We start from the raw sequence: 26077 nt of genomic DNA, 5'->3' as shown, positions 1-26077 counted from the left end.
CGAAGTTCCAGTGTGGGGACGAGACCCAAACTCTCAAGGGCTCTTCCGAACTGGAGATCCTCTGGCGGTGGCTGGGTTGGGTGGGGGGTTGGGGGGGGGAAGCCCCAGGAGCCTGGGTCTGTCCCTGGCACTTCTCTTCTTGGTTTGCATCTCTATAGCACGTTTGAGGAGCTGGGGGGGAGGTTATGACTCGCCCCAGTCACCTAGAGGTGTCCCTACTTCAGGAAAACGGGGTGGAGGCAGGGGCAGACAGTGTGGGGCCGGGGCCCTCTGGAGGTCCGCGTTCAGCACCATTTGCCTCAGGCCAGACCCAGTGGTCCGATGGCTGGAAAGGGGGCGGGGGGATGGTGACAGCAACAGAGGTGGAACCTGGGGCTGAATTGTACCCAGAAACCCCAGGATCCTGGGCTGTTCTGGGCGCCCTTTCCCCAAATACACGCTCTCCCTGGTGGACAGAGGGCAGCTGTGCAGGGAGGAGGAATAGGAGCAGAGGGGGAGGTACAGCCCTCACAGCACACCTGGCCTACACGGCCCCCCATTCGGGGACTGGCTGGGTCCTCCTCCCCTGGGCAGACCACCCCATGATGGTGCCCTACCACATCGCACCTGCCACCTGCCCCTGGAAATGAGGACAGATTGGGTGGTCTCTGCAGCCGAGACCCTGTGTGCACAGTCCTCAGGGCCGGCGACAGTGGAGAGGCGGAAATGGCAGGGACGGCCTGGGGGACATGACCCCAAGAAGAGCGGGAACAGGACAAGAGGGAGGAGGCTCTAAATTATCCATCAGCACAGACCGGCCACTGGCCCAATGCATAAATGTATAGAGAAAATAGGTGGGGGCAGAGGGGGAGAGAGAAGGGACCAGGGTATAAAAAGGGCCCGCAAGGGACCGATTCCAGGATCCCAGCACCCAGCTCCCCAAAGCGCTCAGGGTCCTGTGGACAGCTCACCTGGCTGCAATGGCTGCTGGTAAGTCCCCTTGGCCTTGGCATGTACTGAGGGGCAAGGGAGGAGTGGGGTGGGGGGCCTGCCAATGGTTGGGGGGCGCTAACCCTGGGCTCTGGGGCTGCTGGAGGGGAGAAGAGAGGGCTCTGCCCAGACGTTTGGCCAAGTGTTAAATGTTCTCAGCCCCTGGGGGGAGGGGAAGGGCTGGCAGGAAACGGGCATCTCGTTGTCTGGGCCCCAGCCTTGCCCTCTGTGTCCCTCTGTGTGCAGGTCCCCGGAACTCCGTGCTCCTGGTGTTCGCCCTGCTCTGCCTGCCCTGGCCTCAGGAGGTGGGCGCCTTCCCGGCCATGCCCTTGTCCAGCCTGTTTGCCAACGCCGTGCTCCGGGCCCAGCACCTGCACCAGCTGGCTGCCGACACCTACAAAGACTTTGTAAGCTTCCCAGGAATGGGTGCTGGGGGTGGGGCAGAAAGGGGTGACTTTCCCGCAACCCCTGGGATGCAAGGGGGAGGAAACGGAGGAGCGGAGAGGTTGTCCCCTGAGCACACACGGAGGGGGCCTCCGAGTCAGGCAGTGAGGAGGCCCTGGGCATCCTTCCCCCAGGAGCGGGCGTACATCCCCGAGGGCCAGAGGTACTCCATCCAGAACGCGCAGGCCGCCTTCTGCTTCTCGGAGACCATCCCGGCGCCCACGGGCAAGGACGAGGCCCAGCAGAGATCCGTGAGTGGCCCAGGGCGGGCCGGCGGGCCTCCTTCCAAGAAGGGGGCTCCTGCTCTCTGCAGGAGTCGGGCCCCTGGGGCGGAGGGGGCGCTGGGTGGCAGGGCGGCGGGGGGGGAGGCCCCCCAGGGCCGAGGCCAGCGGGCCCACCACCCCCTCCACCCGCAGGACGTGGAGCTGCTCCGCTTCTCGCTGCTGCTCATCCAGTCGTGGCTGGGGCCCGTGCAGTTCCTCAGCAGGGTCTTCACCAACAGCCTGGTGTTCGGCACCTCGGACCGAGTCTACGAGAAGCTGAAGGACCTGGAGGAAGGCATCCAAGCGCTGATGCGGGTGCGGAGGGCGCCGTGGCTCCCCTCCCCTGGGCCTGCTGGCCCTGCTGGCTCTGACGAGGGGCGGGGGGTCTTGCAGGGGCTGGGAGACGGCGCCCCTTCCTGTAGAGCAAGCAGTCCGACCTTGACCCCTGAGAACGCTTACTCGGTTCCTCCCGGGAATCCTCCATTCCCTTCTCGGAGCCCTGGAGGGGAGGGCCGCTCGCGGTTGGGAGACAGGGAAGGAGCAGCAGGCGACGCCTGGGCCTCTCTGTCCCTCCTCCCCTTGGGCAGGAGCTGGAAGACGGCAGCCCCCGGGCCGGGCAGATCCTGAAGCAAACCTACGACAAGTTTGACACAAACCTGCGCAGCGACGACGCGCTGCTCAAGAACTATGGGCTGCTCTCCTGCTTCAAGAAGGACCTGCACAAGGCCGAGACGTATCTGCGGGTCATGAAGTGTCGCCGCTTCGTGGAAAGCAGCTGTGCCTTCTAGTTGCCGGGCTTTCCTTTCACCCCGTCCCCACAGCCTCCCCTGACCCTGGAAAGGGCCTCTCCCGGTGTCCACTGTGCTTTCCTAATAAAATGAAACTGCATCACAGCGTCTGAGTGGGCGTCATGCTATCTCGCGGGGCAAGTGGCTGGCTGGGAAGACAACTGTTGGCATCCTGTGGGGTCTGCAGGGGAGGATCACTGACCCCATTCTCCCTGGGCTAAAAAGAAACTGACACGTTCACTCCTGTCCATGGCACATCAAGTCCCCTGCCCAGGCCCCAGGCCCCAGGCCCCTGCTCACTGGGCAACCACAGGTCAGGAGCACCCCCATAAATTCCCTGGAGGCTTTCTTCCCTCCCCCATGGGCACCACAACACCAAATCTAGTCCCCAAGAGCGGGAAGACATGGAAAGCAAGGCAAGCTGTTAAGTACAGAAGCAAAATGCCCCAACAGGGGAGAAAACAATGAGAGAAATCAGAATTACTTTTGTGCAGAAAGTCTAAGAGGAAGACACAGTTAGACCCTGCCACTCTTGGGAAGCGGGAACGATGCAAAACAGCTTTAGAATATTCGGGATCTGAATGGTTGCAAGGAATTGGAGGAAAGACACTACATCAGGGTTGCAAATTAAGTACCAGCGGGGGCCAGGTAGATAATTATGAAAGTAAGGAGGGCTGTGCGTGAAGGGGTAAGTCCTAACTGACACTCCACTTCCGCATCAAGGGTACAGCCCAGATCACAGGGACCGGAGCAACCTGAAGAATTCAGGCCCCAGTGAAGTTGGGGGCCTAGCCAGACTTTGCCCCATTTAGAACCACGGGGCAAGGTTGTTATTTTTAAAACACACAGGACATACAGACTTTCATGTGAAATCTGATTTTTAAAACATCAGTGACTAATTCACATTAAAAAAATTTTCTTAATATTTTATTTATTTTAGAGAGAGCATGTGTGAATGGGGTGGGGGGAGTGGAAGGAGAGTCAGGGAAGGGGAAAGATCTCAAGCGGACTGGGCACTGAGCCGGAAGTGAGACTCGGGGCTCGATCTCACAACCCTGAGATCATGACCTGAGCAGAAACGAAGAGTTGGACACTTAACTAAATGAACCACCCAGGCGCACCCATATTGAAAACACTTTTTTTTTTTTTTAAAGATTTTATTTATTTATTTGACAGACAGAGATCACAAGTAGGCAGAGAGGCAGGCAGAGAGAGAGAGAGAGAGAGAGAGAGGAGGAAGCAGGCTCCCCGCTGAGCAGAGAGCCCGACGCGGGGCTCGATCCCAGGACCCTGAGATCATGACCTGAGCCGAAGGCAGCAGCTTAACCCACTGAGCCACCCAGGCGCCCCTGAAAACACTTTTAAGGGCAAAAATGAACCCAAACTTATTTGCTCTTCAAGCTGTCAGTGCGTAATTTGTTCTAAGGGCAGTGGATTGGGATAACTTGTGAAAGAACGAATCAGAAATATTTGGACTTGAATTTAGGCTCATGAGTAGATTCCTTAACCTCTCTGGGACCCAGTTTTCTCACCTATAAAATGAATGATAACAAATTGCCTTGCAAGGCTGTGTTAGGATTAGGTAAAATGATGTTTCTACAGTGTTGACACATTACAGCCCTCATGAAATTGCTGCTCTTTTACACTGAATTTTGGAGTGTTCCATATTTTCTGAGGGAATGTTTAAATACTTGTTATCAAATCAAATTCTGTTTTGCTGATAGCTTCTCAACTGGTTCTTATTTCCACATGAACTTACAAAGAATGAAGTCTTTGGTCACCTAAACACCTTCGCTAAGTAGTGCCCTACAAATCAATACTTAGATGCTTAGAGGAACTCTAGTATCCAAATATGATTTTGCAAAATCAATAATTCTTTTATAATACAATAGTCAGTGTCCTAATTAATCTTTATGAAAAGTTCAAATCTGTATAAGCTATGATGCATTTTCTTTAGAACAAGACCCACCTGTATTCATTTTGGATATTTTACATTTAGTACGTTCTTGGGGAATGGTTGAAAGATGGAATTATCAGAACCCAAAGCTCCACTTCTTAACTCAGAAACCATTCTTCTGCCATAAATCATTATTTTATTGTCTTGCTTAAAATCATGGACTTTGGGGGTAGGAAAGGATTCATGGGTCACCCTAATTCATTCTAATTTAGGAACTCTTATTCCATAGCATCGCTTAGAGATAGTACTCACTGTGTAGCACTAGTGTGAAGGGAGTCACTATCTCACAAGACAACTCACTCTTTTAAACCGCTGTTTTCAGAGACGTATTTCTTACATTAAGCTGAAAAGCAATATTCATGTATTATCCCTCATTTGATCTCATAACTATTTGGAAATCTCATATTCTTCAGAAGTTGAGGTAATGAGCATAAATATAATGACCTCTTAGCTTGCATAAGTGTTTGAGAAGGAAATGTGAACCATCTCTAAAAAGTACAGTGTTTGTTGAATGAATGTGGCAGGAGAAGGGTGCCTATGGAACAGGGGTAAGCTACTAGGGAGAGGGTTCTAAAGTGGGGTTGTCATGACAGCAGTAGACTGCAGGGGGAGCCACAGTCCTGGGAGCGACCTCTCAGCTCCTTCTGGGTTTTGCAGAATCTAATCCACCAACACTGGTTGAGAGACACTAACTGATTTTGCCAAATTTTAGAATTTTAAAAAGACCTCAAAGGCCATCTCTCCTAAACGTCTTGATCTGACAAATGTTATTCTGCCTTTCAGCTTCTCAATTAAGTGGTGGATGCCACCCTCCATCACAAATTAGAAACACCTGAAATGTTTTCTAAACAACTTTTGCAGCAGCCTCCACTCCCTGCAATTCTGATTCAATTGGTCTGGAAGGGATGCAGAAAGGGGTGGTTTTAAAAACTGAGTCTAATGTGCAAAGCTGAGAACCACTGAGTTAGGGACAGCAAAGATCCCATATCCATATCCATGATGAAGACCTAGGTCAGTCGTGTTTCTCTGTTTCTAATTCTAAACAGTCCTCTAAAAAAATTTTTTTAACAAGCCAGTAACAAAAAGACAAGAGCTATATGATTTCTGTCCAGGAGGTACTTACCATAGTTAAATTTATAAAGACAAGAAAGTAGAGTGGTTGGTTACCAGGGCTGGGGGAAGAGGGAATGAGTTGTTATTTAATAGGTGGAGTACCAGTTTTGCAAAACGAGGACTTCTGGAGACTGATTGAGGTGTGAATGTACTTGACACTACTGAACTGTACACTTAAAATGGTTAGGATGGGGGACACCTGTCTTGCTCAGTTGGTAGAGCACCTGACTCTAGATCTTGGGGTTGTGAGTTTGAGCCCCATATTGGGTGTAGAGATTATTTAAAAATAAAATGATTTTTTAAAAAATGGTTAAGATGATAAATTTTATGTTATGTATATTTTACCACAACTTTAAAATTTGTTTTAAACTTCAAATGAAAAATCTTCCCAAAAGTAAGATCAGTGAGATTTCCCGAAGAAACAGTTCAACAGCCAGAGCTCAAGTAATCTGGAACTTCCCTACCCCCACGGAATAATGTTTTTCTGACTCCATGTACTCTTTTAAATTTACTCTAACCTGAATTTCTTCTGTGAAAATCAATAAAAAGAAACCTAGTTTAGAACGGAGTTGGGAGGCCAGCAGGGGGAGTTCTCGTGTCCTACCACTTGGCATTTGCATATCCAGCAGTGAGAGATGGACGTTGCAGAGATACCACTTTACTATCAAGCAACCAGAGGGAAGACTTTCCTCCTCCCCCAGCAACAACCCAGCCAATGAGAGACACTCACAATTCAGCCAATGAGAAGCCACCATACTTCCAACTCTCACTTTACTCCAATGGATTTTCTGTTTACAGCAGTCTTCCCAACGTCAGGTTTCCTCTATAAAAACGCAGTCCTCTGTCCTGCAGTCTTCCGTGTGGGTTTGCTGTGGTGTGCTTTGAGTAAATTGTTACTCTTTGTTATTCCCCTATAAACCCATTTTTGCTGGTAAAAATAACAGGCATTTTATTTTTAAGGTTAACATTAATGCTTGTGAGTGGGATCCAGAGAAACTGTAACAATTTTGAAGCTAGGGAGCAAAGTGGTGCTGGTACCCGCAGAGCCAACGGGGCTCACTGCGCCCTCTGGGACCTTGGAGTCTGAGGAGGGTAAGTTTCCCCCTGGATTTTGAGCTCTGCTCTCTTTGAGTTCTCCAGGCTTTATTCAGGATCTGTTTTAAGATCGCATTTTTTCTGAGTGTTCACTTGGCCTTCGGTCTGACTCTTTTCCAGAACTGAACCGTTCCTTTCGGATTAGGCTGCCCTTCGGTCTGACTCCTGTTTGGAACCAGACTGCTCCTGGTGGAACGGTGCCTGTTGGAAGTCTGTTGGCCTTTGGTGTGACAGAGATCAGACTCCCTACAGCAGAGTTTGGGGGCCATTATCATTTGTCCCTCGTGGCCTCGCTACTGCCCTCTTTATGGGCAACACCTTCCGGTAATACTAGCAGAATGCACAGTGCACCTCCCATCAGGATTTCAGTGGATTTCTCAAAATCTCTTCTTAGGATGGATCAATACTGTATAAAGAAGCCCTTCAAGGCGTCAAGGCTATATATAGTAGGAGATAACAAGGCTCGGAGCCTCATTATCCCCTGCACTAGTCCCTGTGATACCACTGTTTTACCTGTGAAAGAGCCCAGTAGCTGAGGATGGGGGTTTGTCCTCGGCCTCTGAGCAATAAATAACATTGTTACCGCTTGGCACCTGTTGTTCCTAAGCCCCATATGCTACTGACATCCATTCCCTCTGAAGGCAAATTTTTCACTGTAATTGATCTATGCAGTGCATTTTTACCATTTCGTTAATAAAGGTAGCCCTTGGGGCGCCTGGGTGGCTCAGTGGCTTAAAGCCTCTGCCTTCGGCTCAGGTCATGATCCCAGGGTCCTGGGATCGAGCCCCGCATCAGGCTCTCTGCTCCGCAGGGATCCTGCTTCCTCCCCTCTCTCTCTCTCTGCCTGCCTCTCTACCTGCTTGTGATCTCTGTCTGTCAAATAAATAAATAAAATCTTAAAAAAAAAAAAATAAAGGTAGCCCTTTTCTGTTTGCTTTCACTTGGGAAGAATGGAAATGCTCCTGGACAGTAAGCCCCCAGGGTTACACACAGTCGTTTTTACTTTTCACAAACCTTAAAAGCTGATTTGGGTGATAGAAAGTTTTCTGCGAGACTCGATTTTGTTACAATTTGTATATGATTTACTTCTCTTCTCCCTTTCTCAAATTTCTTCACAGGAGACAGCATCCACCTGTTAAAACCTTTGGCCCTAAAGGGACATAAGGTCTGCAAAAAAAAAAAAAAAAAAAAAAAAAACCACTTGCTCAAACTCAGGTTGGACATGTAGGACATCTAATCTTGAAACAAGGACTACATTTAGACCCAGACAAAACCCCTCACAACTGCTTGATACTGACAGATTACCTTTTGACACCCCCTCCCCCCACCCCCGTGGAAATATACAGGAAACACCTCTAACCAATGTAGGGTTTTCATGCTTTACTGATATTTCTTTCTTTCCTTCTTTCTTTTTAAAGATTTATTTATTTATTTGACAGACAGAGATCACAAGTAGGCAGAGAAGCAGGCAGAAAGAGAGGAGGAAGCAGGCTCCCCACGGAGCAGAGAGCCCAATGCAGGGCCCGATCCCAGGACTCTGGGATTGTGACCTGAGGTGAAGGCAGAGGCTTTAACCCACTGAGCCAACCAGGCGCCCCATCTTTCTTTTCTTTTCTTTTTCTTTTTTTAGAGATTTATTTATTTTAGAGAGAGAGTACAGGTGAGGGCAAGTGTACTAGGGGGGGTGCAGGGGCAGAGAGAGAGAAAGTACCATGCAGACTCCACGTTGAGTGTGGAGCCTGATGTAGGGCTCAGTCCCATGATGTCAAGATCATGACCTGAGCTGAAATCATGAGTCGGATGCTTAACCAACTGCACCACCCAGGTGCCCCTGATGGTTCTTATTTAAAGGATGGTAAATTTTGTGCTGGGTTTGCTATAGCAGTTCCTTTTGAAGTCATTGAGACCGGAGCTTTACCTTTATAATTCAGCCTTACTCCAGCTTGTAACTTAGCTTGAGGATAAAACCGTTAGCATTTATACTGATAGTTGGTATGCTTTGGGGGTAGCTCATGACTTTGGAATGTTATGGAAACAGGAAGGTGTCTCTACCTCCGATGGAAATAAAATTTAAAATGGTTTCTATGTCCCAAAATTTTAAAATACCATACTTTGCTGGCTGCTCTGGCTATTACTAAGGGTCCTGGGCATTCAAGAATCAGCTTTCTGGATGCCACAGTAAACCACTTCACTTATTTTTTTGCCAACAGCAGTGCTAAACTTCTGTCATGTTCCAAAGTGATGTTCTCCCAGATGATAACTTGGAAAAGTTGACCAGAGATACCCAACAGTTGGCCCCAGAGAGGGAAAAACAATATTGGAAATCTAGTCATTGTGGCCTCATTAAAAAGGGGAACCTCAGGTTTGGACCAAATAACAATCCAGCCCTACCAGAAGTTCTAAATTTCCTACTCCTTAGCGCTGTACTTGCATTAAACATTGGTCTTCTAGAAGTAATAGCATTCATGGAATATTGGTGGGGAAATATTAACAAGGTCACAAAAAGTACCTACCTCCCTTGTCCCATCTGTCTAAAGTATAATTCAGGGAAACCTGTGTGTACAAATGGATTTCCTGCAGCTTCCCTGTCTCGTGGATATGTTTAAGTCATGGTTTGTATGTTTCTCACTAGTGCCATGCTTTCTCTTGCAGACAGGCCAATGTTCTGTGGCTAAAATTCCATTAGAAAAAAATTATCGGGCGCCTGGGTGGCTCAGTGGGTTAAGCCTCTGCCTTAGGTTCAGGTCATGATCTCAGGGTCCTGGGATTGAGTACCACATCAGGCTGTCTGCTCTGCAGGGAGCCTGTTTCCTCCCTTCTCTCTCTCTGCCTGCCTCTCTGCCTACTTGTGATCTCTGTCAAATAAATAAATTAATTAATTAAATAAAATCTGTGCTATTGGCTGGTTTCAGAACGCTTTTCATTGTTCATACCATCCTTGATCCTCCAATCCTTGGTTGAATAGACTAATGGCACTATTAAAACTCAATTGGCAAAATTTGAAGAAATCCTTCAAATACGCTGACCAAAACCACTGCCATTACACCTAAATCTCAGATCTACCCTCTCCGGAACTCAGACTCTGACCCTTTGAGGTTGTCACGGGATGTCTGATGCACTCGACCCATGCCTCCTCTGACCCCCAGTAGACAAAAGAAGATACACTTCAGGATTGCAGAGGCCTAACTGCTTGGTTAACATAACCATGCTTTGGTACAGCCGTCTTTTCATGGTACACTCCTGGGAGATGGCGACCTTAAGCCTCATGCCCTGAAACCTAGAGATTTCATCTCTTGGAAAAGACCCCTCCAAAAAGACTTTCTTCAACATCACTGGAAAGGACTTTATCAAGAACTTCTAATCAACTCTTATGCCACCAAACTCCAGAGAATGGATTCTCGAATTCACATGACCCTCCTAAAGAAAGCCCAAACCCTGACTGGACCCGTTTGCCCTCTGGTGACCTGAAAGTAAGACTGCCCAGAATTGAAGCAGATGACATCTCATGAGACCCCTTTTCCAAGACATCAGAGAGGGCCTGTAAACATTTTTCTCACCATTGTTCTTTTTCGTGGAAGGATAATTCCCTTGTCTGCATTTCCTAAGCCTGTGCAAAAGGGGGAAACCTTTTTTTGATTATGGGCTTTTAGAAACAGCCTCATGATGATTCCAGGACAAATGAATCTTACACTTGCTTTTTCTGAAGTATTAGAAGGTTCGGAATTCACAAAAGGCTTCTTTTATCTGAATTGTTAACTGAATTTAGACTCTTATCCAGATTCATAGTCTCTGAACTTCAGGCTCTCTGCAACCTTAGAGACTATTATCAATAACACATTTGGTTCAAATAGTTCTTTTGAGATAACAGTACCCCTTTTTTTTTTTTAAGATTTATTTATTTATTTGACAGAGATCACAAGTAGGCAGAGAGGCAGGCAGAGAGAGAGAAGGAAGCAGGCTCCCTGCTGAGCAGAGAGCCTGATGTGGGGCTCAATCCCAGGACCCTGGGATCGTGACCTGAGCTCTAAAGGCAGAGGCTTTAACCCACTGAGCCACCCAGGCACCCCAACAGGACCGTTCTTAAACAGCTTTCAAAGTTTGCTCTTTTGCAAAAAGTGCACTGTTGCTTCATGTTTATACCTGCACTGTATCTTCCCCACTGCACGGGGCTGATTCTCTCCATGTGCTCTTGTAGGAGCCACAATTCCCCTTTCACGATTGCTTTAAGTGGAGACTTTGCCTTCACAGGGAGAACCTTTCTTCCCTAACTCTGAATGAATGCAAATAAATTTCTCTGCTACTTTCAGACCTAGAGTCCTGGTTTAGAACCATTGTATGATGTGGAATTGTTAAATTCCCTTTTCTGTTTTGTATCATTATTTTGAGTTTTTTTATTTTGTTGCCTATCAGACTTTTAAAAACGATGTACACAATAAGGTGAGGCTGGCTGGCCCTTGGAGATGATCTCCAGTGCTTACAGTGTTGACACATATGGACTACAGAGGGGAAATACCTGAGAGTTAGCCCTCCTAACATTCCTTGTTACCCAAAAGTGGCTTGAGTGGTTTCCAGCTGCTAGGCACTTTCCTACCAACTTAGAACATGACAGCTAGGAAGGGTCCTTCGTGGTACCGAGGGACAAAATCACGAAATGTGGAGAATCTGACTCTTGACCAGTGATGCTTTCAAAGAAAGATCTTGATCATAAAAGGGAAATGTGAAAACTAATCAAAGGAAATCTTGTTTAGAAAGGAATTGGGAGACCAGCAGGGGGAGCTCTCACACCCTACCGCTTGGCAATTGCAGACCCAAGAGGAGACAGACCATGCACCTGGATATTGCTTTGCCAATTACTTAGGAGGAAGAAAGGCTTTCCTCCTCCCCCAGCAACAGCCCAGCCAATGAGAGACACTCACAACTCAGCCAATGAGAAGCTACCATACTTCCAAGTCACACCTCTGTTCTACAGATTTCCGTAGGGTTTTGCTACAGTTTGCTTTTCCTGGATTACAGATCTCTGGTATTCTCTAATAAACCCCTTTTTGCTGGTAACATAACTGTCAGTTTTGTTTTTAAGGTTAACACATCAGCATTGCTGAAACATGTATGTTGCTTTGATCCTTTATACAGATTTGAGATCAGAACTGACCCTTTCCCCTTTCTTCACAACTCCTCAGAATGACCGGACCTGGTCTTCTGGGTCAAATAAACATGCCACTTAGCATCTCAGCTTTAATTCTGGAAGCCCCAGCAAACATGAAAAATACTTAAAGTGATAAAAGTATTTCGGTCATCAACTCCTCCTGATCTGCATAAGACTACTGATTTAAGCGTCTCAGAACACCTCAGCTCAATGCAGACTGGTACGACTGGTCTTCCTACTAGTAGTCCTACATCATAGGGAACAAAAAAAAGGGGGAAAAGTAGAGAAAGAAAGAGGGAAAGGAATGGAAAAGGAAGAAAAACTCACTGGAAAAGAGAAAAGAGGTGTCCGTGGTGTATGTGGCTTTTGGTGGCCTTCTATGGCTGCTGCCATGTTTTTCTGACTTTTGTTTTCAGTTCAAGATGATTATGGGTATGATCACTACCAGCATTATTAGTGTAATGAGAACCGATATTGTGTACACATGTATATCATGCTAGTGTGTTTTATAAGTACTATGTCATTTCTTTCCAGCTCTAATCCTAAAATGATAGGTAACTACTAGTAGTATCCCTATAGTAAGAAGGTTCTATCAAAGAATTAACTTGTTTTCTTTCAGGCCTATGCAGAAAGATACCAGGGGCACCTGATTGGCTCAGTTAAGTGTCTGCCTTTGGCTCTGGTCATGATCCCAGGGTCCTGGGATCCAGCCCTACATCCGGCTCCCTGCTCAGCGGGAGGCCTGGTTCTCGCTCTCCCGCTCCCCCTGCTTGTGTTCCTTCTCTAGCTAGTCTGTCAAATAAAAATCTTTTAAAAAGAAAGACACCAGAAAGTCACCTTGACTTTTTTTTAAAAGATTTTATTTATTTATTTGAGAGAGGACTGAGAAAGAGCATGAGAGAGAAGGTCAGAGGGAGAAACAGACTCCCTGGGGAGCTGGGAGCCCAGTGGGGGGACTTGATCCTGGGATCATGACCTGAGCCGAAGGCAGGCAACCAACGAACTGAGCCATCCAGGCACCCACACCTTGACTTTCTTAAGAGAATACATTTTTGGAGTATTAAAGGTAGCTCTCTTTGCCTGAAGATAATCAGAGTAGCTACAGTTAAGTGTGAGATGGTTGTTCAGGAAAGGCATATGCAGACCTTTTTGGGGTGGGGTACCCTGAAGGCAAGGCAGCCACCCTCAGAAGAATGGGCAGAGACCAGCTCTATTATTCCAGAAAAGAGATGGAATGAGATCCTTTGTACTTTTAAGAACTGGCTAGGAGGGGCTGCCTGCCCCCTGGTGGTGTGGATTCCTGGGGAAGGAAAGGAAGGGGACAGATGTTCCAAGTCTACCCAGGGAGGGACCTACTGAAATCTGAAGCACCTTGCTAGACGGCTAATCTAAAGTAGTGAGGTCTGTAACTCTGGAAATTCATGCAAGGAATCACCCTAGCTAGACCAAGCCCCAGGAAGAGAATCGTCCTCCCTGAAAGATCCGGGGCAGTGGAAGAGGTTTTAGGGCCTGTGTAGGACTGTCAACAGTGACACCAAGTGGCAATGAGAGGCAAAGGCAGGAGCCTCTAGACTTCCTGGTGCCTCCCCTGTACCTCTGGGTATGGGGGCCTTGATGTAGGGTTTGCTCTTTGGGGTAACTACAGACCTGATACAGCTGATCCCAAGACACTGAAATGGCAGGAGATTCCTGGATTAGGTTGCTCTATACTCTTGTAGCCCTACTTCCTTATTTCCCTGAGTGCTGAATTCAGAAAAGTAATTTTCTCACATCATGAGAGGAATGGCTGCCGTATTTACTGGAAAAATTGAGGCTGAGGTCATTTGATGGCTGCGGGGGGTAGTGCTGTTTTGAAAGTCAAACAAGGTATTCCCAATCTCCTCCCAGGAAGCCTCCCTTGATCCCAAGTTAGGCATTTTCATAAGGACCTGTGTTTTCCTGGTTATGGGAGTTAAGGTGCAATTGTGATTTCCTGTTGACTTGCTCTGGCTTCCCTCATTGACTAGAAGCTTGTAGAAGGCAGGGACACTGCTTTGTTCACCATTGTAGCCCCACTGCCTTGTGTTTGTTGAAATCAAAGGATTATCTTTATACTTAACCCGTAACCCAGAATCAGGTAAGGACTGGAAAGAATGATTTTTTTTTTTTTCACTGTGATGCCTGATGCTGTATTCTTTCTTGTAGTGTCTACAATTTGGAAGGCTGAAGACCTCTGTCTGGAGGTCTCAACTTTAGTTTTAAGGGTAGGTCAAACAGGCTGTTGCCCTGAGCTAAAGCACCACCTGCCCTGGGCTAGTTGTTTGTGCTACGGTCTTAACATTCTTTTCTTAGAAACTGTACTCAGAATGCAACCATGTGGCTTAAAAAGAGCTTTCCAAAATGACACAGAAGAGAAATACTTTCAGATATCATAAAATCACTTTTATTTTTTACTGTATACAACATTTCGGTGACCCATACATGACTGATTTGGAAGAAAAGACTTGGGTATATGATTCTGCATGTCTTCTGTACCGGTGAACATGTATTTTCCAAAGAACAGAGAAGGAAGCTGAATCATAAGATCATATGGTAAACATTGCCACAGGAGGAGTTGTTCTGAAGCTTAAGTAGTTTGCAGACATATGAAAATATATACTGCTTTATGGAAAGGGAGAATAAATACTGGAACTCTATCGTAAGAGCCTGTATAGATTAAAAAAATAATGTGTCAAATGTGAACTCACAGATGGTTACTTTATAGTGGATCTTGAGAAGGAATTCAGAGATGTTTGGAGCCCATGAACTATGAGGCCAGTTTAATGGAAGAACTCTAATTTCTACTTCAGGGACAGAATAGGGTTAGATAAGCTGCTTGTCTGACCCAAAGTGGAATTTATGACTTTTACACTCCTCCAAGGCATACAATAGATGGTTAGCAAGTTGAAGCCTAACCACCCACGACCCATAATGGTGTTATCAAATTCAGCTCTGGAAGCCAGCACTTCAAAATCCTTATATAAAATATAAGGGAGCAGGGGAATGTAGAGGCAGGAATAAGCTTCTGATTCTTATCTCTTTGGTATTCACTCCCTCTGAAGTCCTGTCTGTGGACTAAGAAACTGGTTCCCATTTAGTCATAAGGAAACCATGAGAAATGAGTTGGATTTCTGAGATATTTCTGACTACCTCTTTAGTCTGATGTTTGGGAGTAAAGGACAAGACCTTTTTTTTGAGTCTAAGAGCGAGTGGACCGATTAAGCACACAGTAAAGAGCAAGAGGCCCTCTCCTTAGCTGGACACTGAGAGTGAAATTCCTAGTGACTAGAGTGACCTCAGAGGAGCTGAGCTCGTGGATGGGTGAGATACAAGGAACATGGGGATCCAAAACACCTGTTTTGTGGGACTGCAGAACACAAAGAGTAATGTCTCCTTTCTCCTCCCTCTTTCCTCCCTTAGGAAATTCCAGCAGTAGAGGTTGCCTTCAACCGAAGAGCTGTTTCCATTTAACAGTTATGTGCGTTGCACTTTTCTCCTCGCTGAACAGCAAACTGGCTTTCCTCCTCGTTGTTCTTCTCTTTCTGCCTATAGGGCAATTTCCGCCTCTCTATTTTGCACGGCTTGTAGTTCAGATACAGTGCTATGGTGACCACGCCCACTCCAAGGGCGACAATAATGATGATGAAGATGGTGGAGCTGATTCCTTTGTCCAGTCCTGCCCAAGTACAGAAGACAAGAGTTCAGGAGGGTTCCAGGGCAAAGAGAACCCCTACCTTCCCCAGCCTACCACACCCACTTCTCAGTCTCACCCTCTCTCCACCCACTAGAATTTTTCTTTTTTCCAGGTTTGAATAAGAATCCCAAACCCCTGGGGGATTTCCATCCTGGGCCTGGCAGCAGGAGATCCACGGTCACCTTGAACCAGGACAGCAATGTCTTTGCTGACAGAGCCCAGTTGGTTAGTGGCTGTGCAGCAGTAGGTTCCCGTATGGTTCTGAGTTGCCTTCTGTGGAACGTCAAGGTTGAAGATTACTCCATTCCAGGTACACACCAACGTTGGAGTTGGGTTTCCCTTTGGGACGCACGTAAGCATCTGCTCTGTTCCTTTCACCCATGTCTGGTTGCCAGGACAATCAGATTCCTCTAACCGAGGCTTGTCTGGAAAAGACAGTCCCCCAGGGACCTGAGTTCCGTGTGCCACATTCCTTCCCCACTGGGATGCTCAGCTCCCCCTTCCCCCTAATCCAAATACTATGTCCATTTGACCAGACAGCGTTCCTTCCCAAGGGAAGAACCACTGTTCCCTGTTTTAGGCCAGTCTTATCTTCCCTTCCCTAGGGGCAAGGAATCTGAGATGCATGCAGCAAAGGCATTCTGATAGGTTCAGACTAAATGATCTGGGCTGTCCTATCAATGGTGGATCTCCTGCTTCCCATCTTTGCTTCTCAGTGAGTGAGGAGATGTGTAGGGGTGACCCCAGAGATGAGGGACTTTCTACTTTTCAAAATACAGATTCTTAGGTAGAAATTTCCCTCCTCAGCATAAACTCCCAACTCCCACTTCCTGTGTCCTCAGCCATCAGCCATCAACTAATGCCACCTGATCACCCTGTATTCTCTTTTTCATTCCCAGTTCCCCCTCATGTTTCTCCCAGCTCCCTTTCCTGGGGCTAAGGTAAGCTTGGGGAGCTTTAATTTCATTTCCTCCTTCAATTTTTTTTAATGGGTAAAATGTAGCAACTCTAATAATGAAGTTGCTGGCCAAGACCTCTGGAAATGAGATACTAATAATAATTCTCGTTTTGACCAGAAAGATCAGGCTTCTACTCACATAAGACATGGAGCTGCATCGCAGTGGTTTTGATCAGCCGTTGACCCTGAACCTCCAAAGAGGCCTCACAGGAGAAATTTCGGCCATTATCTTCCTCCCTGGTGGTAAGTAAAAGCCAGGCAGTCTCCCCAGGGGCAGGGGCGTCTGGGGCTCCCTTCAGCCGTAGAGTAGGGCTGGGTGATGTTAATACATGCCCCGTACAGGTCACATTAATGTCTCTCCCTGCCAATGGGTATAATTCTTCTATCTCCAGGATTGGTGGAGGGAAGCCTATAAAAAGGAAAAGAGAATCAAACGTATTTCTCAAAACTCACGGCCACTCCCGGACTGTTGCTGCTAAAGGAATGGTATCTAGGCAGACAAGATGGGAGACTTTAGACACCCTCCTGCCTCTGTGCTGAATGGCAGGAGCAATGAGATTTGGGAATTTGAAAGCTCTTCTTAAAACAGACGCAGTGTGCATACATTTGGCTATGCCTCTGTGACAAGGATGGTAAGATGGCTTTTCATCTTACAGATTTTTCCTCTTTACCTCAGAAAGTTGTTCTAGAAACAAGCTGAAGGACCCACAATCACTCTGTAAGTAGGCTGGCCTAAGGAAACAGGGTGAAGGCTGAATAGAACTACTGTCTCAATGCGTGCATCAGAGAAAACTCACTTGAGAGTGTACCTAGGAAAGGTTAGTAGGGATATTTGCTGTTGAATCACCAAGACTTTACTGTGGAAGATTTCAGTGGCAGAGAACCCCTGTGAGGAATGGAAGAGGCAGGTCACTTACTATAGACGTGCACTGGCTCTCTTGTTTTCTGTTCCATTGGACCCAGAGATACAAGGCAAGACAGCTCCTGATCACCAGTCTCCATGGCCCGAACGGTGGCATTGGCCCATGCTGTGTCTCCTTTCCAGGAGACAAAGGGGCTCAGCTCCTGGTCTCCCAGGAACATGTGGAACATGACCTCTCTGGCTGGGAACACCCTAGACAACTCACAGCTTACAGTCTCTGCCATCCCAATCTCCAAAAGTGGGGAGACCCAGATTTGGGGGCTCTGAGAGAATTCTGCCAAGAAATGAAAAAAAAGGAAAGAAAGGAGAAAAGCCATGATAAATCATGTGCTATGTGGGGCCCCGCAAAGTAGGAAGGGAGTGCGGCTAAAAGCACTCTGTCCGCAGGGTAAGTTTAAGACCCACATAGAGGTAGAGCGCAATTACCTTCACAACCCCATCTCAAATTTTGTGGGAACTTAGTCCCAAAGGCCAAGGTAAGACAAGGAAAATGAGCCTCAGGATCCTTCCACACCTGTTGACTCACCAAAGATCCGAAGTACCTTGATGTCTGAACTACTGTGAAAGAGTCCTCCACCATGTGAACTCAAGTCCAGTTCTGCACGGCATGAGAAATTACACCTGTCATCTTCCCTTTGGGCTTTGACATTGATGGTGACCTCAGCTCTTTGGGAGGCCACAGCCAAGCTCAAAAAGTTCTTTCTATGCAGTTCCTGGTTACCCTGGAGAAGGGTAAGGCTGAGGTTCTCCAGGGGCACCACCCTGGGCACATGGCACTTCACTGTCAAGGCTTCACCCATGGCTACCCATGAAGGCTGCAGCTCCAGAATCACCTGCTCTGGTGGCTCTGTAAGACAAAAGGGTGGGCTGGATGAGAGAAGGCTATTCACCTTTCCAGAAAGAAATGATACAGAACGGCTGCCTGTGATACAATGTGATGGTTACCCTTAAACCATATGATCAACAGTGTCAGCTTTCTGCCAACTCCGCCCTACATGAAACAAGTCAGTCTTCTGACTCTTTTTCTGGCCATCAAACATGGTTAAAGTCATAGCCAAGAAATGACTGTTGAGAGGGAAGTCCTTTGTGTTGACTGTAGTTGCCATGCTGGAGAATGTTTATCTCTTAACAGAGGTGCTTCAGAGGCATGAGCAGCTTCTGAGGAGCATCTTAGCATCACATAAAAACTATACCCTGGCTTACTGCACTTTTACCCCACCGAGGTCACACTTCCTCACATGGCCCTATCTTTGCCAGCGCTATCTGCTCACCTGTAAGACCTTCCCCAGCCATCCCCAACACTTCCAATCCTTATTATTCTGCAGGAGGGAAGCTCAAGAGTCTCCTTTTCCATGGAGACTTCTCCAACTACCCCAGCCCACAAAGACCCTCCTTTCTCCAATCCCTATTTATTCTAAATAGTTGCGTCAAATAATTTAGCACTAATTGCATACTTTTTAAATCATGTATAAGCTAGCATTGCTAGCTTATGCCTCCTGTGCTTGAACATATGCTCAAGCACAATGTCTGGATGCCCTCTACAGTCTGCTCCAAATTTAAAATCCTACAGCAAAGGTAAATAGAAGTAATTGGCCCTAGAATTCCTACAGTATGACAGAAATCTCTATTAAGGTCCCTAATTCTCTCCCCTAAAAGAAGTATCTAATTTTTCCCTAAGTAAGACATAGTCCTGTTCCCCCACTCTTCCCTTCCTCCTCAGCCCTACTCACGATACACAGTGATGCCAAGGCTTGTGTCCTTTTGGATCCCTGCACAAGAGAAGAAGCACTGCAGAACAGAATTTTCTGTGACGTCTTCCAGAAGAAACTCCTTCCACTGAGGTCCTTTGTCCACCTGGGTTTTCTTTAGGAAAGTCTCAATTCCACTGGGCCCGGGGTCTGGACAGGTAGTGCTGCAGTTGACCATTAGGGACTGTCCAAGCTTTACCAGGGCCTGATCTGGCCAAACAGAAACCTCAAATATCTCTTCAGCCGCCCCTGAAATGATCAACCACATATCCCAAAGACTTTGGTGAGGACCACATGAGCCAAATAAAATACAAAGCCAATTCTATTTGATGGTTAGAAATAGGAAACATACCCTGAAGAAAAAGTTACAAATTAGACAAGAAAAAGACCCTTAATGAACAAGTTAGAACCATGATTCCACCACCATTCATTCCCTCCACTCATCATCTTTCTAGGGATCTTGATTTCTCCATTAGTGTCCCCTTGAAAACTATGGCGTTCTTAAAATTCATGCCCAGGAAACCATTCTCATTTGGAAGCTCCAGGATTGGCTGCTGAGGGCTCTCAAGGGGTTAAGAGGTGCTGGAGAAAAGAGCTTTGTTACTTATACCTCAAAGCAGTGTCTCTTTGAAATTACAGTCTAAAGACTGCCTTTGCCAGAATCACCTGGGGTGCTTGTAACACTGCAGATTCTAGCTCTGCCTCTGACTGAATGATTAAGAACTTGTGAAAGTGGGACCTGGAAATAACACAAGTGAACAGAACAAGCATTCCTGATGACCCATATGCACGCCAAATCAGGGGAACCACTAGCCTAAATATGACTCCTAGGGTCACTCATTTCCCATGGAACTTTTCACCTCTCCTCCAAATGAGACTATTCCTCTTTGCTTTGGTACTAAGGCAACAGATATTTTTAGACGCTTAAGAGTTTAGTCGGCTAGGGAAATCTCAGGTGCAATGAGAGAGACATCAGGTAAATGTTAGATGCCTGACACAGGTGAAAGGGAGTCTCCTGAATGTTTCCCCACAGGTCCCCTTTAGCTACTCCATGTCCACCATCTGCTTCATCTCCCAAATACCAGTCCCTTCGACAAATACACAACTCATGTAGCAGTATTACCCACTAAAGCTCCAGTTCCTTTCTTGCCATCCAGAGAACTCACTTCTCACAAATGAGCTATGGGCCCTTTCCTATCAAGATCCTATTGTAGCTTTCCATGACACAAAAGGTGGCAACAATGAAGTAAAAATATTCTCAAGAGCAGGAAAACAGGACAGCCCTGGGGCAGCAGGGAACCAAGGAGAAAAGGCATATTTAAAGGAGAGTTCTCTCTGGTGGTCTACTATCCTGTCCCTCAATTAGGGTTCCCCAATTATAAGGCAAAGAACCAACTATAGATTCTGTGTCCTAATCATCCCAAAATATGAACCTCTCCCTAGGGTTTGGACAAGTGAATACTCAATTTTCGCCCCACTCAGTACTTCTGAGCCTCTTTCTTACTGGTCAGCCACCTGCAGTCTGGCACATACTGAACTAAAGAAATGTCCCAAATAGCCTCACCTGGGAAAGGGATCAAAGCCAGCAGGGCCCAGACACGAAATAGTAGCATTTCCATCCTTGTGAGAAGGGCCAAAAGCTGGAGAGAAAGGAGAAAACAATGCTGGAGAAAGTGACCAAAGGAAAGAAAAAGGATACAGAAAATCGTTTCTTTGATATTGTTAAAGGTCAGCCCCTTTCCTAAAACCTTGCATAGTCTGGAGAAATTGTAGCAAGATTAACAGTGGTGTGGGTTTACTAAAAGGACGTAGGAAAATAACAGAGGACATTAGGTTTAGTGAGACTCCTGTATAAGTTTGTATTGCATTTATCTGTTCATGTATTTGCCTCCATCTATTTGAGTCAACAGAAGGCTGTTAGTATGAAAATAAAAAAATGAAGTTTGGAGAGTTGAGATCAGCCAATGTATATCTAGCACTGCCCAGTGGAAAGTAACCCTGAATCTAGAAAACAGGGTCCCTAGAATCCCATTCTCTGATGTAAGGGAGAAATGTTTCAACACAGCTCTCTCCTCATGACCTCTATGAAATATCCCTCACGATAACCTCTTTCTGATCTGCCTCCACGTTCACCAAGCAACCATTGGATTATGACTTTGGCTAAGTGTAAAGTGTCCACTTCTCTTTTCTCCACCAATCCATACCAAGTTTTTCTTCTTTCAAAACCCCATTCAAGCTAATTTTTTCTAAGAAACATTCCTAACCCTGTCCCACTTCACAATCCCTTACTTACTACACATTGTACCTCACTTTATGCCAAACATGATTTCTGAAGCTATGTATATTAAAATGTAATTCACTCTAGTGAATTATTTTTAATGATGAAACTATTACAATGCTGGAAATTCCCTGAGGACAAGAGACTATATTTATCTTGCATGTTTAGCACCTAGCACAGTGACTAGCATGTTACAGGTATTCCATTAAATGAACAATTACCCTCTAATTCTGTATTGGAGTTTTCATGCATTGGGTTTTACACAGGTGTACCTTTACTTGTATGCTGGTCTGAAATAGGCTGTTTTCTTGGGGGGGTCTTTTTTATACATGGATAAGATAATAGGCATATCAAAATTTATAATCCCAAGTGATTGTTACTCTTCAAATACTTTGGGAAACAATATATTTATTCCAATAATGACACCATTATTAAAAACTTTTTAGAAGTGATTTAGAACTGGCTTTTAAGCTACAAAAGATATATCAGTCTTTTTCTTAAACTATTTTTAAAAAAATATTTTATTTGTTTATTTGACAGACAGAGATCACAATTAGGCAGAGAGGCAGTCAGAGAGAGAGAGGAGGAAGCAGGCTCCCCTGCTGAGCAGAGAGCCCGATGTGGGGCTCGATCCCAGGACCCTGGGATCATGACCTGAGCCGAAGGCAGAGGCTTTAACCCACTGAGCCACCCAGGCACCCCTTCTTAAACTATTTTATTACTCTTTGAGCAAAAATGATGACTCAGACACCTTATTCACCAGATTTAGCTCTGAGTCTCTTTCCAAGGAGGATCTTCTATTACTGAAGATACTCAAACGTTACCCCAGACCGAAGTTCTAAGAGTTTTCAGTAAATGACAGCTCTTTTTGAAAAAGTATAAAAGCCCTGAGTGGAATTGCTTATGTTCATACATGACTTCAGCAGACACTTACTGAGCATCTACAGTATTCCAGGCTTTTAGGAAGGTGCTGAAGTTACCAAGATTTATCCAACAACAACAGGAATTCCTGGAATTTGCTAAGAAAAACAAATACAAATGAAAATAACATAATGTCAAGTGTTATAAAAATTCAGAGGGGGGGAGTAAAATGAGAATTAAATGACTTGATTTAAGCCAAGTGTTTAGCCCCATTCCTGCTAAGATTTCAGTAAGGTAGTGATGATGCTCATTGTGTCACTGTTGCTGATGCTGCCAGTAATAAACAAATTGACCAAGAAGCACTGAGGAGGAAACCATTACTTCTCCCTGAAGGAGTTGAGGTTTCTCAGAGACACCTACTTTGAACTGGGTTTTCTATTATGACTGGAAGTTTACTAAGGAATGAAGTGATAAAGTGAAGAGGTCAGGACAGACTTGCCTGAGAAAAGTCAAGTTCGATATGGGTAGAGGGTAAGAAATGGGGGATAAAGTTAAAGAAGTAGGTTTACAGTTGAGTAGGCAGGAAGGAATTTACAGAACTTTTAAAGCATGGGAGTGAGATGATCGGCTTTATATTTCAAGATGACAACACTGGCAGGGTGTGGAAAAAGGAAAGATGAAGAGAAGATTGATGGCCGGGAGATCTGCTGGACTACAGCAGTAATCCAAGTAATCCGAACCAGTAATCCATAAAGTGAGGTACCATTTAAGAGATGTGAGAGGGCCTGAAGGCAGTGGTGGCTGCAAAATTTCTATACATATAAGATGCTTAGGGGGTCTCAGTCTGGTTGGAAATAGAGGCTAGAGGTTTGTGTTTTACATAGTACACATACTGGTTTTACTTAAAGTGTATCTTACAGATCAATAAAAATATTCTAAATATTTTTTCACATATTTAGAAAATATCAATTATTCACATCTAGTATTTTGAAAGTGGCATGGGAAGGGCAGAAGAAAACGGCATTTCCACTGTTTGAAGGAGACGTATAACATTCACTCAACTATATAATTTAGGGGCACCAGGGTGGCTCAGTGGCTTAAAGCCTCTCTGCCTTTGGCTCGGATCATGATCTCAGCATCCTGGGATCGAGCCCCACATCCGGCTCTCTGCTTGGTGGGGAGCCTGCTTCCTCCTCTCTCTCTCTGCCTGCCTCTCTGCCTACTTGTGATCTCTGTCAAATAAATAAAATCTTAAAAAAAAAAACTATATAATTAAAAAGAAATACCAGTCACATTAACTTGAAACTGTACAATTCCTATCAACTCTTTAATTTCTTGAGGTAAAATGTTCTCTTCCTAACACCCACTCCAAGGTAGGCAACTCACTACTGATCTATATCTCACTTCAATGACTCTTTCTCAATCACATGTTGGCTATACCATTTAATATTTAGTAACCACAGACTATGTGCCAGGCACGATACTGAGTGGTTTACTTTAGTTATCTCATAGCAGTCCTATGATTATTGTCAATTTTATAGACGAAGAGATGGAAGCTAAGAAAGGTAAAGTAAGTTACACCAAGTCAGGCAACTAATTAAGAGGGCACCTGGGTGGCTCAGTGGGTTGGGCTCAGGTCATGGTCTCAGGGTCCTGGGATCAAGCCCCACACTGGGCTCTCTGCTCAGTGGGGAGCCTGCTTCCCCCTCTCTGTCTACCTGTGACCTCTCTGTGTCTAGTAAATGAAAAATTAAAAAAAAAAAAAGTAAAACCAGGATTCAAACCGAGGCATCCTGACAACAGGGCAATGCTAACTATCTCACTGTTTTTCTCTGTTCAGTGAATCTAGATTATCTATGCTTTGATGGGGTCACAGTGCCCCAAACAATTCTGCATAGAGGTTAATCCAAGAGCTCCTTCTATTTCAGTCATCTCTCCTTCCCTTGCTGATGTTACCTTTCTCTGCAAGCCCAGTCTTGCTGTGAATGAATCTCATGGGTTATATTCTGCTCCTAGAGCCTTAGATAAAAAAGACTAATCCTTTGATGATTACGAGCCAGGCTAGCTGGTTTCACTCTTGTGGTTGCTACTAGCATAGCCATATAGATAGAAGAAAATGGCGGGGGGGAGGGGCGCGATTCTTTTTGTTTTATTACTCCGACACGGACCATAACTTTGTTTTGTGTTGTTTCAAGTGTTCTTGCGGTATCCCCACAGCTCTACAATTTCATCCTTATTTTCACATGGCATGTTATCAGGTACTGAAACGTGCCTTTTTATATTCACTCACTTAAGAACAAAGAAAGCATTCCTAAGGGGTAGTGATATTTAAATATTTTTAAAATTCCTTCGGCTTACTTGCTCTGTAGATGATAGCCCCAAATTCAGGGATTAACGTGTCTGAAATCCTAGACCTATAATCCAGCCACTAAAGGGTTGCAGGGAGAGCGCAGGCAGTTGAGGGGAGGGCCACAAACCCTGATCTACCGCTGGGATTGCTCTGTAGCCGACCTGGACTTCCAGTCCAAGTCTGGGGCTCTTCCAGCATTTCTTGCAGTATCTGGTACAGACTTGAGCCCCACCCTCCCCTGTGCTGTCTTTTCTCTCGAATTCCCCGGAATTGGCTTCCTGCTCTGGGGATACCCCCTCCCGCCCGTTCACGAGACCTTCGCGAGGGGGGCCGAGCACCACCACCCTGCCTGCCTCCCATCTTCAGTGCCCAGGCCGCCCTCCCCACCCCCCCTCTGCCACTCTCACTCCCTTCTCAGGTCTGCTCATCTACCTCCCCCACCCGGATGTTCGCCAGCCCCCCAGCAAGGGAGGCCAGGGCACCTCCAGCACGGACGGACGGAAGGACGAAGCGGCTACAGCAGTTGCAAATACTGGAGGGGGTTGCTGAGCCCAGCGCTGGACACGGCGCGAGGCCCGCTCCTGCTCGGACCGAGCCTCGTGTCACGTGTGCACACAGTGTGGCTCTCACACGCTTGGCCCGACAGGCCCGGAAGGCCTTTAAAGGAAGACGATATTTAAAACATGAAAGACACGCGGAATAAAAAACCCTGAGCCAGTGCTCCTCCGGGGTTTCAGGCCCGCTAACCGTGTGAGGAAGCGAAGCCCGCCACGCGAGGTCAGACCCCCGCACACTTGACGGAAAAGCCGGGAGGAGACACAGGCACGAACCGAAGCACACAAAGCTAGACGTAAATCCTCACTGAGGGCCGCTCCTCGCTGCTCGGGTCACTCCTCGAGGGGGGCTCGACCGCCTCGCCTGCTCCGCTGCGTCGCCTGCACGGGCCTCAGAAACCCGCCACGCGCTCAGACCGTTTGGGAGGCACGGCCAGGAGGGGGCGCGCGACGGAGCGCCTGGCGGGAGGATTTCCTGATCTGCCCAGAAACTCGTGACGTCTGCGGAGCAGCTTAGCAAGGGTTGGCCGAGACAAGTGGGGCGGGCCAGGAAGCTAAAACCACAGGAGGGGGTTGCGGGGAAGATACGGGTAGAGAAGGCTGTATCTTGCTTGGTAAGAGAGCGCATTTTTGACCCAAAACAATAGCTACTCAGTGAAACAAAGTGAAAACGAAGGAGGAGGGATTGTTGTAGCATGTAATGGCACTATAAGGAAAACAAAGCGTTGTGCACCCCTGGGCCTGTTCGTCATGTGGTACAGCCTGAACACGTGATGCACCGCGCGCGGGAAAGCGCTGCGAGCAGCCGCGTTCCCGCCGCCTGCCACTCAGCTTCTTTGGCTTCGCGTCTCGGCGCCTCAGTGGCTCGAAAATCTAGCGGGCTCTTCGTGGGTGACCTGGGAAATGGGTTCTTTTTGCCAAT

The 26077-nt window shown here is 46.5% G+C and overlaps 2 protein-coding genes and 1 long non-coding RNA gene across 15 annotated transcripts; 2 read left to right on the top strand and 1 right to left on the bottom strand.

Annotated features, from left to right (window-relative positions):
- Window positions 1-251: 251 nt before the first annotated feature.
- LOC116577648 (somatotropin) lies at window positions 252-2563 on the top strand. 2 transcript variants are annotated; one of them, XM_032321187.1, is made up of 5 exons: window positions 252-969; window positions 1216-1376; window positions 1548-1664; window positions 1830-1991; window positions 2264-2563. In XM_032321187.1, the coding sequence occupies exons 1-5, from the start codon at window positions 960-962 to the stop codon at window positions 2462-2464; spliced, it is 651 nt and encodes a 216-aa protein (XP_032177078.1). In that variant the 5' UTR covers window positions 252-959; the 3' UTR covers window positions 2465-2563. The 2 variants fall into 2 exon arrangements, with proteins under 2 accessions (XP_032177078.1, XP_032177077.1); XM_032321186.1 differs by lacking the exon at window positions 252-969 and having other exon boundaries at window positions 1119-1376.
- A 3770-nt stretch (window positions 2564-6333) lies between these two features.
- On the top strand, window positions 6334-15672 carry LOC116578280. Of its 3 annotated transcripts, none has more exons than XR_004280798.1 (3): window positions 6334-6419; window positions 6495-6626; window positions 15597-15672. It is a non-coding gene; the product is annotated as an uncharacterized LOC116578280 (long non-coding RNA). The 3 variants fall into 3 exon arrangements; XR_004280799.1 differs by lacking the exon at window positions 15597-15672 and adding an exon at window positions 11436-11725; XR_004280797.1 differs by lacking the exon at window positions 15597-15672 and adding an exon at window positions 6750-7231.
- On the bottom strand, window positions 14178-25596 carry LOC116578279 (intercellular adhesion molecule 5). Of its 10 annotated transcripts, none has more exons than XM_032322385.1 (9): window positions 25349-25596; window positions 22325-22409; window positions 20677-20752; window positions 19095-19361; window positions 17891-18211; window positions 17360-17638; window positions 16582-16851; window positions 15667-15909; window positions 14178-15466 (listed from the first exon to the last, which is right to left on the bottom strand). In XM_032322385.1, the coding sequence occupies exons 3-9, from the start codon at window positions 20729-20731 to the stop codon at window positions 15258-15260; spliced, it is 1644 nt and encodes a 547-aa protein (XP_032178276.1). In that variant the 5' UTR covers window positions 20732-20752; window positions 22325-22409; window positions 25349-25596; the 3' UTR covers window positions 14178-15257. The 10 variants fall into 10 exon arrangements, with proteins under 10 accessions (XP_032178276.1, XP_032178279.1, XP_032178281.1 ...); XM_032322388.1 differs by having other exon boundaries at window positions 25432-25596; XM_032322390.1 differs by having other exon boundaries at window positions 25464-25596.
- Between the last annotated feature and the right edge of the window lie 481 nt (window positions 25597-26077).

Source organism: Mustela erminea, chromosome 18, assembly GCF_009829155.1.
Source record: "Mustela erminea isolate mMusErm1 chromosome 18, mMusErm1.Pri, whole genome shotgun sequence".
In the NCBI taxonomy this organism is placed as follows: domain Eukaryota; kingdom Metazoa; phylum Chordata; class Mammalia; order Carnivora; family Mustelidae; genus Mustela; species Mustela erminea.
Note: the sequence above shows the minus strand (reverse complement) of the source record. Positions and strands in the feature narration are given on the sequence as shown.

What these genes read in the sequence shown, in the direction of transcription:
- LOC116578279 (XM_032322385.1), bottom strand. Translation starts at nt 20,731, where the DNA reads ATGGAAATGCTACTATTTCGTGTCTGGGCCCTGCTGGCTTTGATCCCT. An exon ending in AGAGCCAGTGCACGTCTATA is followed by an intron (nt 16,852 to 17,359) that starts GTAAGTGACCTG and finishes TCCTTTTTATAG; the next exon opens with GCTTCCCTCCACCAATCCTG. An exon ending in GATGCAGCTCCATGTCTTAT is followed by an intron (nt 15,910 to 16,581) that starts GTGAGTAGAAGC and finishes TGTCTTTTCCAG; the next exon opens with ACAAGCCTCGGTTAGAGGAA.
- LOC116577648 (XM_032321186.1), top strand. Translation starts at nt 1,119, where the DNA reads ATGTTCTCAGCCCCTGGGGGGAGGGGAAGGGCTGGCAGGAAACGGGCA. An exon ending in CCGACACCTACAAAGACTTT is followed by an intron (nt 1,377 to 1,547) that starts GTAAGCTTCCCA and finishes TCCTTCCCCCAG; the next exon opens with GAGCGGGCGTACATCCCCGA. An exon ending in GCATCCAAGCGCTGATGCGG is followed by an intron (nt 1,992 to 2,263) that starts GTGCGGAGGGCG and finishes CCCCTTGGGCAG; the next exon opens with GAGCTGGAAGACGGCAGCCC.